This window comes from Leguminivora glycinivorella, chromosome 17, assembly GCF_023078275.1.
Source record: "Leguminivora glycinivorella isolate SPB_JAAS2020 chromosome 17, LegGlyc_1.1, whole genome shotgun sequence".
Taxonomy (NCBI): domain Eukaryota; kingdom Metazoa; phylum Arthropoda; class Insecta; order Lepidoptera; family Tortricidae; genus Leguminivora; species Leguminivora glycinivorella.
Genome location: NC_062987.1, coordinates 13,593,030 through 13,611,530, shown reverse-complemented (window position 1 = coordinate 13,611,530; position 18,501 = coordinate 13,593,030). Strand labels below are relative to the sequence as shown.

The window sequence follows — 18,501 nt, the reverse complement described above, 5'->3', positions numbered from 1 at the left end:
CATTAGTCTGTTTTTTAAAGATACAATATTTCTGCTACCACTTCGTAATAATCAGTCACCAACAGGATGCACACGGCGTTAACAAGGTGGAATAAAAACCTAACAAGCATCAAAATTACCCTCTTCTTCATAATCACACCGCGAGCATTATACCTATAACCTAGCTCGCGCCATAAGGCGAAATAATTGCCATACAAATGACTTAATAATAACCGTAGTATATAAAATGTGGCGAGAACAAATGATTCTGCAGAACTCTTGGGAGGGCGTTACAAGTTTGTTGCAAAATGTCGAGGATTTCCCTTTTGTTGTTGGTGGCGGTGTGTGCGGTGGCTCTGAGGAAAGTTCATGTGAGTTTTTAGTTCTGTAAAAAGCAATTTTGGTATTACTGAATCATGTGCTTTCAAGAAACTACTTTTGGAAATGTACCTAATATTATATCGCTGGTAGACAATCGTTCCACTGAGGGGTAAATATGTGCCCACGGAAACACATTTAAGAGATAAAAAACTTGCGGCGACAAAGTCGCCCGTGGACATAATTATACTTACTCTAAGGGCCCATTTAGACGGTACGAGAACTCGCATACGAGTTTTATTATATTGCGGTATTTGATGGCTGTGCCAAATTGTATGTCACCTCAACAGCGCGCAATGTAACTAAAATCGCATGCGAGTTCGCACGCCGTCTAAATCAGGCCTAAAGTAGAAATCCTGAAAAATGCCTTTCTTTGTCACAGTTTACCCGCTCATCGCATTTCGATGAAGCAAATTCTAGAAATCAGCTATTAAACTTTACCTGAACAAAACTTGTCGATAAATACGAGTATTACAAACTTTGAAATTGTTGCTATTGTCAATACTCGTAATTTCATAACGATGTAACATCAAAATCCTATCCGTTTCCGAATTCCCAGAAATATTTTAAATCTTATACTTTTAAACGAGCAATTCTTGTATATTTATTTATTTATTTATATATATATTTATTTACACTGACGATCTCGGAAACCGCTCTAACGATTTCGCAGAAATTTGTTATGTGGGGGTTTTTGGGGTGAAAAATCGGTCTAACTTATCCTTAGGTCCCGGAAAACGCGAATTTTCGAGTTTTCATGCGTTTTTCTTCGCGCGCCATCTCGTGTGCAGTAGTTGTACTGTTAAGACAGAATTCTTTCGGTCGATGTAAGTACTATTTATTGCAAACACTAGATGGCGACACAGGTCAAGGCTAAAACGAATAGAAAATACACTATTTGAGTTTTTGTCGCGAAATGCGCGCCATCTCGTGTGGAGTAGTTGTGTTGTTAAGGCTGAGAATTCTTTCGCTCGATGTAGGTACTATTCATTTTTGAACTAGATGGCGACACATGTCAAGGATACGAAACAGAACCGAGCGAAGCTCGGTTGCCCAGATTACATACTTATACCAACTTCTACAATAATTTGTCGTTTGAAGGCACCCCAAAGTTGTCCACCCCACTTTTTTTACCATGGGTATTTTTTACGCGATTCATACTCAGAATCTTTTTGGGCTGCTTGGGGTGTGCTTTAGATCCTGATAGGAAAAAAAGTCCCAAGATTTTCACACATTTTTCAAACCTTCCATTCCGTTACCGCCATACAATATGTATGAACAAATGGTAACGGAATGGGAAAAAACCTTGGGACACTTTTTTTCTCCTATTAGGATTGAAAGAGCTCGCGATTCCGAGCGGAAACCACATAAAAATTTCCAAATAAAAAAAAGTGGGGTAGACAACTTTGAAGAAAACCGGCCAAGAGCGTGTCGGGCCACGCTCAGTGTAGGGTTCCGTAGTTTTCCGTATTTTTCTCAAAAACTACTGAACCTATCAAGTTCAAAACAATTTTCCTAGAAAGTCGTTATAAAGTTCTACTTTTGTGATTTTTTTCATATTTTTTAAACATATGGTTCAAAAGTTAGAGGGGGGGGACGCACTTTTTTTTCCTTTAGAAGCGATTATTTCCGAAAATATTAATATTATCAAAAAACGATCTTAGTAAACCCTTATTCATTTTTTAATACCTATCCAACAATGTATCACACGTTGGGGTTGGAATGAAAAAAAATATCAGCCCTCATTTTACATGTAGGGGGGGTACCCTAATAAAACATTTTTTTCCATTTTTTATTTTTGCACTTTGTTGGCGTGATTGATATACATATTGGTACCAAATTTCAGCTTTCTAGTGCTAACGGTTACTGAGATTATCCGCGGACGGACGGACGGACGGACGGACGGACGGACGGACGGACGGACGGACGGACGGACGGACGGACGGACGGACGGACGGACAGACAGACATGGCGAAACTATAAGGGTTCCTAGTTGACTACGGAACCCTAAAAAATGGCCCAGATAATAGATTAATTTAACCTCACAATGATTTATTTCAAGGCCGAGACAGATGAAGAAAAAGAGATCCACGAAACGTTGGTCCCGATCATCGCGGAATGCAGCAAGGAGCATGGGGCCAAGGTAGAAGAAGTCATGGCCTCCAAGAAGAACAAGGATTACGAGGCCATCGACGGGTGTCTCATCGAGTGCGTTTACAAGAAGATGGGAATGGTTAGTATGAGCAGTTGAGCACAGTATAATAAAGAGTACTATCGTACAGTATGGCCACTTCCGCTCTCCGCGGAAAGTGCCGCCCACCTCCTCTCGGTTACTTCACAGTTACCGCCTGTCAAAAACGCGAACAGTCGAACAGTCGACCACTCAGACAAGCATAGTACTTATAAGAAGATGAGTATGGTTAGTATCTGAAAGTGATGTCATAGCTTATAGGGAATCAAAGGAGCGTCCTCTGATTAGCCAGGCCAACAGTTAGTTCGTTCTTCTTCTTCCACTGCTTAATGAGAGTGGCATGCAATTCGTTAAAAGTTAAACATTTAAATATTTTTGATGAAATACCTACCTAAATATTGACGACCGGTCTGGCTCAGTCTGTAGTGACCCTGCCTGCTAAGCCGCGGTCCTGGGTTCGAATCCCAGTATGAACATTTATTTGTATGATGAGCACAGATATTTGTTCCAGAGTCATGGATGTTTTCTATGTATATAAGTACTAGCTTTTTGCCCGCGGCTTCGCTCGCGTTAGAAAGAGACAAAAAGTAGCCTATGGCACTCTCCATTCCTTCAAATATCTCCACTTAAATTATCACGTCAATTCGTCGCTCCGTTTCGACGTGAAAGACGGACAAACAAACAGACACACACACTTTCCCATTTATAATATTAGTATGGATGTGTTTATCTATTTAAGTATGTATATCGTCGCTTAGCACCAATAGTACATGCTTAGTTTGGTGCTAAGTTGATCTGTGTAAGGCGTCCCTAATATCTATTATCTATTATATCTAATTTTTTTTTCAGATGGATGACAACGGCGCGTTTGTTGTAGAAAAATTGGTAGAGAATGCCAAGAAATTCTTGAAGGACGCAGAGACACAGAAAATTGAGGAAGTCGTTAAACATTGTACTGAAGGTAAAATGGCACATTGAATTTTTTAATTAATAAAAAAGAATCATAAACTGAAATAGATACCATACACTAAAGAACAAGCGATCAAGCCCACTGGTGGCGAAGCCGGGAATCGAACCCGGGTCTCCAGCTAACGCGGCTGACGTGCTAAAACCGTTACACCACCCCGACCGCCGAGGTACCCGTCGAAATTTCTCAAGTGTATGTTATCTCTGAAGGCTATAGGCGCCTTTGACCAACTCTAACGCCGTGGCTTGCGTGGGCGACGGTCGCGCGATGATCGCGCGACGGCGATGCGACGCATACGAAATCAAACCTTATCGATATGGAAGTATGAGACGCGACGGCGACGATCGCGCGACGGTCGCGCGACCGTCGCCCACGCAAGACAAGACACGGCGTAAGGGCGAGCAATTTGTGCTTGCACCTCCTATTTGTGTTACTACTTAAAAAAAAATATTAATAAAATAATTTGATTTGTTCCCTACATCGTTAAAAAAAATCACCAAAACGTTTATTTAGGAATCAAAATTTTTCATTAAAAAAAAAATTCTCCTTATATCTTTACAAACTTTCCTGTAGTTTTCGGACAATCTGCATTTCAATACTCCTGAAGTGCCACCATTTTTCAGTGTTAAGCAAATATGTGTTTTATTTTCAGAGAGCGAGAAAAGTCCCGAAGATAAGTGTGGAAAATCTAAAATGCTGCTAGCTTGTATGATGGAGCAAAAAGAAGCGGTAATTCTATGACAATATTTAGAAACTTCATATGTCCACATTTTACCTATTTTACCAAAAGGGGTCAGCAGAGCACATGAAACTGCGCAAGGTGATATTACAGGGATAGGTTACCTACTAGCCCAGACCACTATTGAACCAGTATTCCACAATCGACTTTACGACACCCACGGTAGGAAAGGGGTGAAATTCTTAGCTCGTCACCACTGGAACTATAAAAGAAGACTTAATGTAATTTCCGAGAAAAACTTAGTTTATTACAACTTTGCAAAAAAATAATTTTCTTGCTTTTAGCTTTTTGCCATAAGGGGGGCAATCGTGACTGCGCCATAACGGGCAACCATTATAACTAACGCACTCTAATTGTAATCCATTTTGCCCTATTTGGTGAAATATCTTATTGTCACTGAATTTTATTTTTATTTTTTCAGTTAAACTTGTAAAATCTACCACCAACCCGGAAAACAAGAACCTCCTCCAACCACCCGCAGCGTTAAACATGTTATAATTTTAGTTGTATTTTATTATTTTTATGACAAACTAATATATAAAAACATATTTTTATTGCAGATGTTGTTTTAATTATTACCTACAGTTTCTGAAGTTTTAAGTGATATATCTTTTTAGAACTTCTAATTGACACTATAATAAAATTTACATTATACATTGAATTTCATTTTGGCAATTTCTCTCCGGTGCATTGCTAAAGTAAAATCCATAAACCTACGGACCAAATTGACAAGTAAGTGTGAACGAATGTTGCCACAGTTTGGCCAGTGTTGTTCTTATCGATATTAAAATTATGATTACATCGTAGATTTAAGGTGCACCCAGACGGGACAATGAAATTGGCAATTTGATCGGCTAATCAATATACCAACTTTTTCTGTGATTTCGACAGATCAAAAGGTCTGTAGACCTCTAATTAGAAATATTTTTTTTATTTCGAAGTAGCAATAATATTATTCGAAAATTATATAGATATTTATGACATACTTGCCATAGCGTGACAGATAATTGATTATCGTCGGACATGGTATTTTATTTTTTACCTACAGGCTCGGAAACCTTTTTATGTTTTAAAACTAGTGGGTAAAAATGCATGGCATCCATCCACTACCTCGAAGATACATAGAACAAACCAAAATGAGTACCTCTTATTTGAAACTAATATACTTATTCTTGATTTAAACTTGTCTGTTGTATGTACTTTACAACTTGTCGATATATTGTTATCGACATATACCCTTCCCTATTTTAATTTTGCTGTTCCTGGTATCATTTTTCCTGTCAGTCATTTGTCAATTTAGTCCGTAGGATTATGAATTTTACTTTAGTTACATGTAGCAGGAACGATACAATACGTCATGAATATACATCATTTGCCATTCCATTTTGTCGCACTAGGTACCTCAAAAACTCATATCTCGTTAGAACATGCTCAATGTATAACACAAAATATTGTAAGCTCGATATTTTCAACATGAAGCTTAGTCAGTTTGTTACTGCATTGAAACATGAACGACCAGGGTGGCTAGCCGAATGGCACAATCGCTCACGAAACGCTCACGAAACGAAGCGCTAGTAGATATCTATCTCTATCGCGCTTGCGTATTGGCGCGACAGAGCCAGCGGCGTATCGCTTTCGTTTGGCGTCGGAGAAATGCCATTCGGCTACGGGGCCTGTGCTGTAGCGTTCTTCTCATACGTCTATGTGACGCATTTTGTACGTACAGACATATGTATTAGTTTAAAGATATAGTAGTTACTTTCTGCTTGCTGAATTGCTTTGGATGATGCCAATTCTTTATTTCTGCATTTAATTAATTTCCCCTTTGAGCATTTCTGTATTAGTTATTAGTGGAAACTGTTTTGGCTCATGTTTTATTCATATTGTTTATATTTTGTATTCTTGCATGCTGTTTGTTTCCCGAAATAAATAAATAAATAAATGAAGTTATTTAATGATGTACTCGTAACGTGATGATGATGTGAAGTGACGAAGCTATTGTCGAGCATTCCGTTCCGCCACCGAAACGAATCAACTCGACAAACGTACCCATTGTAGATTTATTCCGAATGTCGATTTTTCCTACTTCCGGGTTACTTTTATAGTTGTCAAATATGATGTCAAGTATGATTTCATTCAAACCAATATTAAGTATTTTTTTTGTCTCAGCGGACCCCAAGCTCATGAGCTATGGCAAATGCCGGGATAACGCAAGGACGATGTTGATGATTCAGTATTTTTTTATGAGATTTCGAATACTTATGCAAGAGAAACTTTTTTGAAAATTTGCCTGAGATTTTCAGTTTTATTTTATGCTATTAAAATCGCTGCCAACTAAACGTGGTCTGACTTTTAAACTGATTAGGACAAACTATATGAATGTCTCGTAGTATTATGCGGCGTTGACAGATCAAATAAAATCGCAGAGCTTGAACTCGAATAATAGTTATTTGTTTTACAAGGGTGCAAAGTTGTATTTTAACGCCGAGTGTGGAATTGAAAAACGAGCAAGGGAAAGGATTCTATAGTTGAACCACGAGCGAAGCGAGTGGTTCGAGAATAGAATCCTGAACTGGCGAGTTTTTTAACACACGAGAAGTAAAATACATTTGCACCCGAGTGTAACACAAAACTTTTCCCCTCACTATAGCGAGGAAACTACAACACAAAAAATGCGTTTATCACTGCTTCCAGTATAGTTCCACAGGTGGTAAATCATCTTTATTACTAGATTCACCTACTTTAATTAATTTTAAAGTAGTTAATTTGACTTTATTCAAGGTCAAATTACTTTACCCACTAGTGGATAAAATGCGTTTTTACCCGCTGTTATTAAAGGACAAAACACGTGTTTCCGAGCTAGTGAGGGGAAAACAAATATAAGCTTGACTTAGCCTAGGTATCTTACGGCTAGGCTTTCCACCACTGGATCTGCAGGAATAGCACATGATTGGCACGAGATTATATCGCCGCGACATAGAATACCCGTCCTTATGTAATTAATACAATTAGAAAAGGTGTGATCTTATAATCTATGTCGCGGCGAGACACTGTCATACTAATCATGTGCTAGCCCGGTTGCTGAGAAAAAATCGAAATGTCCTGATGATCCCTTGTTATTCAAAACCGACACGAGCCATAGGTAAAGGGACGGGTATTAAATTTAACGACTTTATGCAAAAACCACTTAATTAATTACAACATTAAAATACTCATTTACAGATAAAAATCTTAATAGGATCTCTAAACAAACAAATAGTAATCTAAACAAACTGGTAGTACCTTATCCAACAATAGCTGAGGATGTTTAGCACAAACCGTACTTCCTGACGCATTACCAAAATCATGGTTACAAAGTCATCCTATTCATCAGGCAAGGTAAACAGGCTTGTATTTAGTATATATTGAGTGGCAGATATTTATGTGATCAATACAGGTTTAATTGTCAGTGTGAAAGGATCTTTACTCTTTAGAGATAATGGCGCGAGTAGCTTTTGTTTTGATTGTTGCCGCTGTCGCGAACGGTGTGTGGGTGAGTAGAAGTTTTCAAAGTTGGATAATTTTTTTATTGGTTTTCAATACTGTAGTAAAAGCAAAGGGTTTAGATAATCTTTTATAACTATACTTACATACATGACTATGTCTTTACTCTTTATTGTATAAAGTATTATTATTTAAAGCTAACTTTTAAGCTATGTAAAGCTCTTGCTTTACTAAAGTCTTGAGAAAAGAATCTCAATATTTTTCATACTTATATTATAATACGCAAGGATTAAACTGGCGAGAGGGTAAATAGGAGAAGGACACGAAATTAATATTCTGAAATAATAACCACAAATTGTTGAAAATGATTACCACCACATAGACCCTAGGCTTACCTAACCTGGCAGTGACTTTAAAGCCTGGCGTCCACTAGGCTCAATGAGTCGAGCCTCGTTCATTCGCATTCAAAATGTATGAGGACCCGATTCGACGTGGCTCGATTCCGCTTTGTGGACGCCAGACTTTAAATGGAAGTGCTGTTTGTGCATGGCTGCTCGATGTTTCGAAATCTCAAGTGTTGTAAAAGTGAAATTCATAATAATTTCAGGCTATATCAGGCATCCAAAAGACCGTGATCCAAGCTGAGTTCGTAACTCGGGGTCTATCCTGCTTGAAGAGCAATCCTCTCACCGTGGAAGACATCAACTCTCTCAGAATGCTGAAGTTGCCAGAAAGCAACAATGCTAAGTGCTTCACCGCTTGTCTGTTCAAGAATATTGGTATTGTGAGTATGCTTTTATTTTTACGAGATGAATGGAAGACAGTAAGCTGAAAAAAAGGTCATCAGATTTCTATTTAATCTCTGCATCTGTGTAAGAATGTCCCGCACAATGAAACGTGCGCGTTGCCGACCCATTAGAAACTTGAAAAGAAAACTTCATCGTTCATCGGGAATACCTCGAAGGGAGCTCATTCCAGCCGGAGCGTTCGTGGGAGGAAATTCCTCTGAGCCATTCTTAGGTAAGGTGTGTGGATGAGCGCCCTGTCATGGCGAGCGGTGCGAATGAAAAGTGGCCTGGCTCATGTCAAACAGTTCTTCAGAACTCCGTGATGTCCTGTAATGAAAGAAAGAAAAGAAAAAGAAATACAGACAGCCAGATAAAAGCCTGCTCAACAGCTATGCGACGTCTAAATGTCGCTACCATCTAGACCCGCACAGTCTGAAACCATCAAAACGAGAAGAAGATTTTTAGAGTACCTACCTATATCTATGAAGGCCAAAGGCAGTAGACATAGGAAGCAGAATTCCAGGAGATTTGAAATCAGATGACATTGACTTCGGCCTAAAATATAAAATGCAATGCCGAAAATCTCGTAAATGCTGAAGGCACGCTGCATTGGATGAAGCCCAATGGGACGGTGCCGCTTCCAAAACGAAAATTGTACTACTTAGGAGGCTACAACACAGTTAAACGCTTTCAATCTCTCTTTCATTCTGCTACGATAGGGAAGATAGCGCGTTGTTGCACAGCGAACGTAATTTTTTAGGCTTAAGACTCTTAAGAGTCTAGACTCCTATCGGGTCTTCCGATGTTAAACCGATGGCTAAGATCGTTCACTGATTGTACTTTAGCTGCAATCTTCATCCTTTAATGCTTACATTATTTTTCTTTGCAGATGGACAACTCAGGAGCCGTATCAGCTTCGAATGCCCGGAAAAATGCGAAGCAAGTCTTTGCTAATGATGAAACCAGTCTCAACAACGTCGAGAAGCTTGTCAAGGAGTGCGAGAAAGGTATTCTTTGACCCATATCTTGGCATTAAGCTAAAATCGAGGGATGATAGCCGCAATATTTTTTCAATATTAGACTTATTAGACCACCAAGTTTAGGTTTAATTAAATTCTCTCAGCGATTAGAGCTCAATGATAGTGGGGAGGGTTAGGGTTGGCAACGCGCATGTAACACCTCGGGAGTTGCAGGCGTCTGCCAAATCCTCTAGTTTTTTTTTCAGATTTTTTGATACATTAAAAATAAATGATTTATTTTACAGTGAATGCTGAAAATGTGGCAGATGACATGGGTTGCGATAGAGCTGCTCTAGCGTTCGCCTGTTTAACACAGAAAGGAGCTAAGGTAGGCAATTTTACTCTTTATCCTCTAGTCTTGTGGCTAGAGGCATTCCACGAGAATGTCGCTTACGACATGCAATGCAATTCTTCTAACACTTCTGAAGACGCTAAGAAAGCGAAGTGGTGTCGGACAACCTTTCAAGACTTGGTTAACAAATTAGCAGTATTTTCTCGAGATTTACAGATTTGACGAGCGGCCTACCATCATCTGTTCAGGAAACTGAAGAAAAGACCTGTGAAATATGTTTTGAATCGAATATATTCTATGTCTCTTCTCTTTCCAACATAACAGTGATAATAAAGTGGAATTATTTGTTTCATAATAAACAAAAACAAAAAACAAACAGCAATCCCGATTACTTCATTCAAACTTTCTTGGCATCTTTACAGTCAAAATTAAATAGGCATCTCGAAGACCTAGCGTTAAGAACTTGTCAAGAGCGTTAGGTGTACACTGTGTACACATATTTTTGAGGACCTCCACAGCTCCGATATATTCTGATAGCGACTGTACAAAATCTCTGTTAGCGTAATTTTCATTGACTAATTACTAATTCAAATTATTTTGTTTTCAGTATGGCCTTGACCTCAAGTTTTAAGAAAACAACCTAAACTGGACCACCGAAAAGTACAAACATGACAAGGATTTAAGGATAAACGAATAAATGTTCCATGCCCTTCTACTCAAGAGTTTCATTGCTCCTGATTCTAATTAATTATTTTTGTATAAAATTTACAATATATTGTGGCTTCCTATCAGAAAAAGGGTTATTTTACCTCAAGTGCCGGATGTTCTTTTTTGACATATTGATAAAACACCAACACCAACAGATCTTAGTCCTTATTTCATAATACCTATGTAGTAATAGCTTTTCCCGCGGCTTCGCTAGCGTTAGAAAGAGACAAAAAGTAGTCTATGTCACTCTCCATCCCTTCAACTATCTCCACTAAAAAAATCACGTCAATTCGTCGCTCCGTTTTCCCGTGAAAGACGGACAAACAAACAGACACACACACTTTCCCATTTATAATATTAGTATGGATACGTAAATTAGCTCTGGATACTCTAAATAAATATCGTATCTAGAGTTAATTTTGACGCATATAGTAAAGTTCGAATAGGACTGTTAATCTTGTAAAACACAAATGCATTGTTCAGGTACATACAATATTTAATATACAATATTCGAGATAGAAATGAACAGAATATAAAATATTAATGTGTATTAAGCTCAGATACAGAAAAAAAAATCAAAAAAATAATCCTTATAATATAAAACATACGAAACAAAAACATGCATTGGAGTACCACGAAAATTGATAAAGGAGTGGCCAATTTACAAGAGTTTTTTAATTAAATTAACATTACTATTTAAAGTAAGCACATACCTATTTAATAGTTATTTGTTATACAAGGGGGCAAAGTCGTATTGAGGTAGTGAGGGGAAATAGTTATTTGTTATACAAGGGGGCAAAGTTGTATTTTAACGCCGAGTGTGGAATTGAAAAACGAGCAAGTGAAAGGATTCTATAGTTGAACCACGAGCGAAGCGAGTGGTTCGAGAATAGAATCCTGAACTTGCGAGTTTTTTAACACACGAGAAGTAAAATACATTTGCACCCGAGTGTAACACAAAACTTTTCCCCTCACTATAGCGAGGAAACTACAACGCAAAAAATGCGTTTATTACTGCTTCCAGGGTGGCTAGCCGAATGGCACAATCGCTCACGAAACGCTCACGAAACGAAGCGTTAGTAGATATCTATCTCTATCGCGCTTGCGTATTGGCGCGACAGAGCCAGCGGCGTATCGCTTTCGTTTGGCGTCGGAGAAATGCCATTCGGCTACGGGGCCAGTAGTTCCACAGGTGGTAAATCATCTTTATTACTGGATTCACCTACTTTTATAAATTTGAAAGCAGTTAATTTGACTTTATTCAAGGTCAAATTACTTTACCCACTAGTGGATAAAATGCGTTTTTACCCGCTGGTATTAAAGGACAAAACACGTGTTTCCGAGCTAGTGAGGGGAAAAGAAAATTGTTGATAATTAATGAAATAATGTACCTATATGTATAATGTGTGATCAATATGCCATTTGTCTATCGATGATCGATGCCGACAGTCGATACTAAAGAATCCTCTTTCTTCTACTGTTTATTCGATAAAGCGAGTCCAAACTGTAAAGATAAATATATGATTAATATATATTATGGATATAAGATTGAATCTCCCTACGAGGCAAGGTTAGTCACTTCAGGGCATGTGGCCAAGAGTACAATCTATCTCATCCATATTGGCACGACAAAGTTACAGTTACGGATCGTTCGCCACGGAGCGTTACAGCTCAGCCACGACGGTCTAAGCGCGGCAGCGGTGAGCGGCGGCCATACATTGGAGCGAGACACAGCGATGGGACTTTTCATTCGCATGTATGGCTGCCGCTCACCGCTGTCGCGCTTAGACCAATGTCGTGGCTGGGCCGTTAAGGATTGTACTCTTGGCTACGGGTCTAGGGTATGTAGCCAAATGCACAAATGCTCATGATAATGTCGCTGCCGTAGCCAGAATGCGTTTCGACCGGCGTCTGACGTCAACGATTGTCATTCGGCTAGGCGCCAGTTTTGTAGGACTTGTAGGTACCTAAGTACTAGTGTCTTACGAAACATAAATTATTGTCGAAATCAAGCACTAGCGGACTAACAGCCAGGCACAAAATTAATAAAAACAAATTCAATATCCTAAAAACCTAATTGCAAAAGATTTAAAAGAGCGAGCGTGTCATTTGTTTGTCCACTTAAATGTGCACTGTGAGAAATTTGCATTGTGAATTTAACAAGTTCGACTTGTTGCGGTTTTTCCGTTTGAATCAGCCAAACGTATGTTTAAAACAATATGTGTCAGGTTGTTTTTATAAAATCAACTTGTTGATTCAAATTATTGCCGATTCAAATGACAAGTAGCTTTTGTTTGAACCAAAGAGCACGTCGGCGCTATTTTAACCAAAAAACTTGTTGAACGAACATGAAAACTGGTTGTATTTTCTCTCAGTGTGCTATTTTTAATAAATATGTTATTTTTACTCAGAATCTTTTTCAATCCTAATAGGTAAAAATGTGTCTCATGTGATTTTTCCTATTGTGTTGTCATATTCTACGATATATAGTTTGTATGGGGTAACCAAAGAGGATCGAGTTTCTAGAGAGTTACTGCCAAAGAAAAATGTGTAGTCGCAGTGCATAAAATGCCATATCTCAACACATGCAGGCTTAAACCCTTTGAACCTCAGTTTTGACAATTTGGCCTTATATACTCTGCGGCATCTAGTCGTGAGTGCCCTAAAGGTGTATTCGCCATCTAGCCCGCCGTACCTTTTTCTCTATGGTTCCGAGGTACGTTTTTTTCTTAGACTTTATCTGTCTATACGGAGTTACATGTCTTTGGGGGAACAAAAAAGTATGGAAATTTTGGGACACCTTTTGAAGTGAAACTTCTAATGCGACTTCCAACTGGCAGCGCGTAACACTCAGTGTTACGTTGCGCAACGTAACATTGGCAGCACATAACACATAACACTTAAATTTCCATTCGTATAAACCATGGACTACGGTGGTCCAGTGGCATTCATGCCTATTTGCCCTCACGCTAGCCATAGTTCTAGAGGTAGGTTCGATCGCCCGCAAATGCAAAAGTTTTTGTATTTTTATTTTATTTTTCTTCTGGGAGGCGATTTTTTAATCTCACATACGGGATTTTGTCACTAAAATACCGGTTGAAAACAGTGACTTGCTTATTATTTTCAGTGACAATTTTCTGAATTCGAACGCGTGAGACTCAAAAATCGGTCCCCTGGTTGCCCCCAGCTATCACAATTATGTTACGAAGTTTCACTTCTTCACACATATTTTTCTTACTGAGATAGAAAGTGCTTAGTAGGTAATTCTGAGTAGAACCGACCTCAATTTTACTAAAAAGAACAAAATAAAAAATGGAAAAAAAAGAAACGCCCAAAAATTAAAATAGTACTACCTGAGCAAGGTATGCCAACATGCACTTATGCGCCAAAATAGCTCGTTCACATCCTTTCTCTCCGTCGCTCACTGCCTCACTGTTTACTGAAAAGGTAATTTATTTTCAGGTTGCTTATTACATGATACCAATATAATATTATCTTTTAGACCGTGGACTGTACGCAACGCACGCGGCACGGCACGTGGAATTGTAGGCTTATTAGCAAAACCACGTGTGATCAAAATCCGCGCTTGGCATTGTAGGCTTATTAGCAAAATGTGATCAAAAACTCGCCCAAAGCTCTGGGAAGGACGAAAAATAGTAATCGGGGATAGTGGTATTTATTAACGTAACAAAATCCAATTATGCAGCATCAAATGACAAGTTATCAGTCTTCGGGTAGCGCTATAGTTCTAATACTTATAACTTATGGATATACTGACTGTGAGAACAGGAACGCAGGAAGCCCTCCATGTGCTTCAATTCCTCAGGATCGTGTAACACAGACTTTGACATTTCACGCATTGTTTCCTCCTTGAGCATACCGTTGCTGTCCATCTGAAGATGTAACGGTAAACATTTAGGTATTGAAAGCAGAGAAGTAGGGAGGGGGATAGGTTTAACTCCTCACCCTCTTAGGACTTGATCGTCGTCAAGCCTTAAACGTTTCGAATTTCGAAATATTCTTGCTTGCTTGTCGCTACGCTGGATTTTTTATTCATTCATTTCAATTGCGTATGACTAGGGTATGCAAACCGGTGAGATTTTTTGGCCTCGGTTAAAAAGCGGTTTTCATAGTCTCTAACCGGTTAATAACCGAAATTATATTTATTAAGAGTTTTGAGGGTCGAAAGTACGTAATTCTTCAATGTTTTGTAACAATAAAGATTTATTTAAGTATTACTTTTCATTGACAACATTACGCATCTGCACTGAATTTCTTAAAATCATGATTTTATAATCTAACTAAACGTGAAGATTAAACAATATTCCCGAGTCCACTCAAAATTACATTTTATACAGTAGAGTCCGGTTAGTATTACGACTCCGCATATACCTAACGTCCAACCGCTTACAATAACCGAATAACGGAAGCACAGGTATTTGTTTGGTTTTCATATGTGATATTATGAAAGTACATCCGTTTATTACGACTCCGGTTTTAACGACCAACCGCTTTTTACGACGTAATTTTACGCAAAATCCGTCCGTCAAGTCCGGTTACAACGACGAAAGACAACGTTTTTACTAGTAAATTGAGGAAACTCTGCTATTTCCGCCCCAAGCACGTTCCCCCGTCTTGCCTACAAGTAGCAAGATGAGATTGTGGCCATGTGTTTTTTTGGAGCATTGGTTTTAATAATTTTAACAATTGGTTCGCATCTGGTCTAATCTTATAAGCTAAATAGAACCCACTTTTTATTTTTGGATTGCGTATAAACTAGTTTTACTTAATAAAAAAATCGATTGTCATATTAATTACGTAAATCGAGGTTCAAGGAATGCGACTATTTATTATTACGATATACGACAGTAATTTGCCGGAGATGAGCAAGCACGCATACTAAAAAATGGCATATCTTTAAACCGAAATGAAATTCGTTTTGTACGACATCCAGTTAGTACGACGTAATATCAGCTGTCCCTTGGGCGTTGTTATAACCGGACTCTACTGTTTATTTCAAATTATATTTTTAAAATAAAGGGAAAATGGAGATCTTGGTTTTCTTACGTTAATTCCTTGTATAACTAGAGTCTCTGGGAGTTGTAGACCTCCGCGACATGCTTAAAAAATGCACAACTGACAAATACATATTTAGTTCTTAAAGTGATTATCACAGTAAAGTCACGACAGTTTTAAGCGCCATATACACTATGGGCACTCAAGTCCTTTATGGCAACTTCTGCATTTTACAAAATTTCCAAAAACTGGATAAAAATGATCTTCATCGTGCAAGTAATACCTGCTACGATATCAAAAACAACAGAATTCTTGAAGGTAATGGTAATATTATTGCATAGTACGGTAATTTACTAAAAATCCGAAAAACCGGTTAACCGGTTTTGAAGGTATAGGTTCGGTTATTAACCGGTTTTTAAAGTTAACCGGTTTTTGCAAACCCTACGTATGACCCGTTCTCCTCCCCAATCTCCCAATATACTTACTTTTATATTTGACTGATTGGTTAACGATGAGTTTAGGAGCTTCTGGCGCTTCGTTTTCTATTAGTAAAGGAGCTCAACAGGGTTCTTTAGAGTTACTCGAGGGCGTAAAAAGAGGAAAAGAACAAATCAGCGCACATTAAAAAAGTAAAAAGGTGAGAGTTGGAGTTACAGAAAATATTTGTACTGGGTGGGCCAGGAACAAGTAATTCGTGAGGACAACACAGAATGCAAAGTCAAGTAAAGCCTGACCAGAAATATACCTATGATTATTGTCAGGAGGGCGCTGTTATTCTGATGTATGGGGTGACAGTTCAGTTTAGTATGAAGAAAATAGTTCTAATGAAATTCCGCAACATGGCGCGTAGTCATATATTTCTGGACATGCTTTAGGTATATAATGAATGGAAAATAAGGAAAAGAGTTTTCATCACACTCGCACACTAAATGTGCTATTGCACACAGGCGGAGCGTGAGTTATAGAAAAATCGTTTTCCCTAAGGAGTTTAGAAATTTCTAGTACTGTATTCTTTTTTACCTTTTTGCATATTTTTAATAATGCAAGTCATGCAAGTGTGATGAAAAACATTGTTGGCAAGCCGTCGCGATTTAACTTACTCTCGTTAGTAATATTCAGCTTCTCCCCTTGTTGCACAATGTACTATTACACAAACCCGTTAGTGATTAAGGTCATATTAAGCACTTTTATTATGGGACCAACCCCAAATTTACAAAATATCGTGGCATGGCGGAATTTCCTGAGGGAGATGCAATTTTTTCGCGATTTCGGGGTTAAATACTTAGTAAAAGTTACCCAGAGTGACCTAAACATAATTTACGGGTTTCAGGAAGTGTTTTACATACAGTAAAGAAAAGAAGATATTCACATAATACTTATACTCACAACACCGGAAGATTTGTATGTGCAGGCTAAGAAACAAGCCACATTAGGCCCAGTAGGCATTTTCTCACTTTTGAACGCGGTCATGTCCTCTACTGTTATAGGGTTGTCTTTCATACACTTCTTGCTTATTTCATGTAAATGATGATTTACCATATCCTTCTGGTCCGCTGTCATAGCCTGGAGTAGATAGTTTTTGTTAATATTATGGTGTCTAATTTGCCAATAAGATAAAATTCGAAAGTTACCTACTTCTTTGCTAACTCAAGATAGAATTTATATGTAATGACATGGATTTACAAGACACAACGTTAATAATTTATGAAAAAAAATTTCAATAAGGTACAGCGGGGCAAATCTCAACTGGGGGGCTAATGTAACTGGTTCATTTTTTCTATGTTTTACAATGTTTGCATTATTAAATAGAGTGTCCACCGCACACCGGTTATAGTATATCGTAGGCGTGTTCAGTGGATACATGTAGAAGTCAACATCATAGTGTAATAATGGAAAAAATGGATTAGTTACAATTGTCCCCCAGTCGAGATTTCCCCGCTGTAATACCTTACCTAATTTTTTTTCAAATAGTTGGACGAAAATTAGCGAAATGCGACCGTAACGATATCGATAACGATACCGCGTTTAGGTACACCCTAACCTTTAAGAAGACTGGATTGATTGGTGGTTTGTACTGTTTGTAGCACCTTAAAAGTGCTATTACTGATACAATATACTCACTAGGAAATATAGGTTAACAAACAAAAAAAAAACACTTACTTACCATAGAATATGGCGTCAACACTAGAACATACAAGGAGCAAAATAGTACCGAAACTTTATCCATTTTAATCATATTAATTATTATGAGTAGAACAGAACATAGTATACACTCAGTCACTCAGGGCACTACAACTGATTGCCAAAATTTCGACACCTCCTATCATTTTATACCATTCACAAGTGTGATTTAATTTTAAGTGGAGTAAATAGGTTGTTGACTCCATAAGTAATAACTTTTTAACGATTTGGCAAAATGCTCAGTTAATAACTAAAATATTCATTGTACTGTACTGTTACCAGAAATTTGTAATATGTATTATAATCCTTACTGTGTAGACTTTAGGTTCCTATTGTGATTTTGGCCCGTGGCTTTGACATTGTATTTTCATAGCTATGATGACTAAACGTATTTTTCTGCAAGTACCTCTTACTACATAAAATTGTGGTTCATGGGAAACTGAAAATAATACCATTGTGACCGTGGTGTTGTCCAAAGAAATTTTAACTAATCCGGTAAAAAATACCGTTACCTACCTAGGTGGTGATTTTAATAGTTATTTGTTATACAAGGGGGCAAAGTTGTATTGTAACGCCGAGTGTGGAATTGAAAAACGAGCAAGTGAAAGGATTCTATAGTTGAACCACGAGTGAGGCGAGTGGTTCTAGAATATAATCCTGAACTTGCGAGTTTTTTAACACACGAGAAGTAAAATACATTTGAACCCGAGTGTAACACAAAACTTTTCCCCTCACTATAGCGAGGAAACTACAACGCAAA

At 38.1% G+C, this 18,501-nt stretch overlaps 3 protein-coding genes across 4 annotated transcripts; 2 read left to right on the top strand and 1 right to left on the bottom strand.

The window, feature by feature from the left end:
* Positions 1-255: 255 nt before the first annotated feature.
* On the top strand, positions 256-4,813 carry LOC125235350 (pheromone-binding protein Gp-9-like). 2 transcript variants are annotated; one of them, XM_048141891.1, is made up of 5 exons: positions 256-350; positions 2,420-2,590; positions 3,398-3,509; positions 4,168-4,244; positions 4,676-4,813. In XM_048141891.1, exons 1-5 carry the CDS (start codon positions 288-290, stop codon positions 4,685-4,687), a joined length of 435 nt encoding a protein of 144 aa, XP_047997848.1. In that variant the 5' UTR covers positions 256-287; the 3' UTR covers positions 4,688-4,813. The 2 variants fall into 2 exon arrangements, with proteins under 2 accessions (XP_047997848.1, XP_047997849.1); XM_048141892.1 differs by lacking the exon at positions 4,676-4,813 and having other exon boundaries at positions 4,168-4,256.
* A 2,844-nt stretch (positions 4,814-7,657) lies between these two features.
* On the top strand, positions 7,658-10,580 carry LOC125235349 (general odorant-binding protein 28a-like). The gene is made up of 5 exons (XM_048141890.1): positions 7,658-7,786; positions 8,345-8,521; positions 9,415-9,532; positions 9,790-9,872; positions 10,444-10,580. Exons 1-5 carry the CDS (start codon positions 7,733-7,735, stop codon positions 10,465-10,467), a joined length of 456 nt encoding a protein of 151 aa, XP_047997847.1. The 5' UTR covers positions 7,658-7,732; the 3' UTR covers positions 10,468-10,580.
* Positions 10,581-14,299: 3,719 nt separating this feature from the next.
* Positions 14,300-17,809, bottom strand: LOC125235609. Its single transcript, XM_048142207.1, has 3 exons — positions 17,725-17,809; positions 16,947-17,123; positions 14,300-14,437 (listed from the first exon to the last, which is right to left on the bottom strand). Exons 1-3 carry the CDS (start codon positions 17,794-17,796, stop codon positions 14,300-14,302), a joined length of 387 nt encoding a protein of 128 aa, XP_047998164.1. The 5' UTR covers positions 17,797-17,809.
* Between the last annotated feature and the right edge of the window lie 692 nt (positions 17,810-18,501).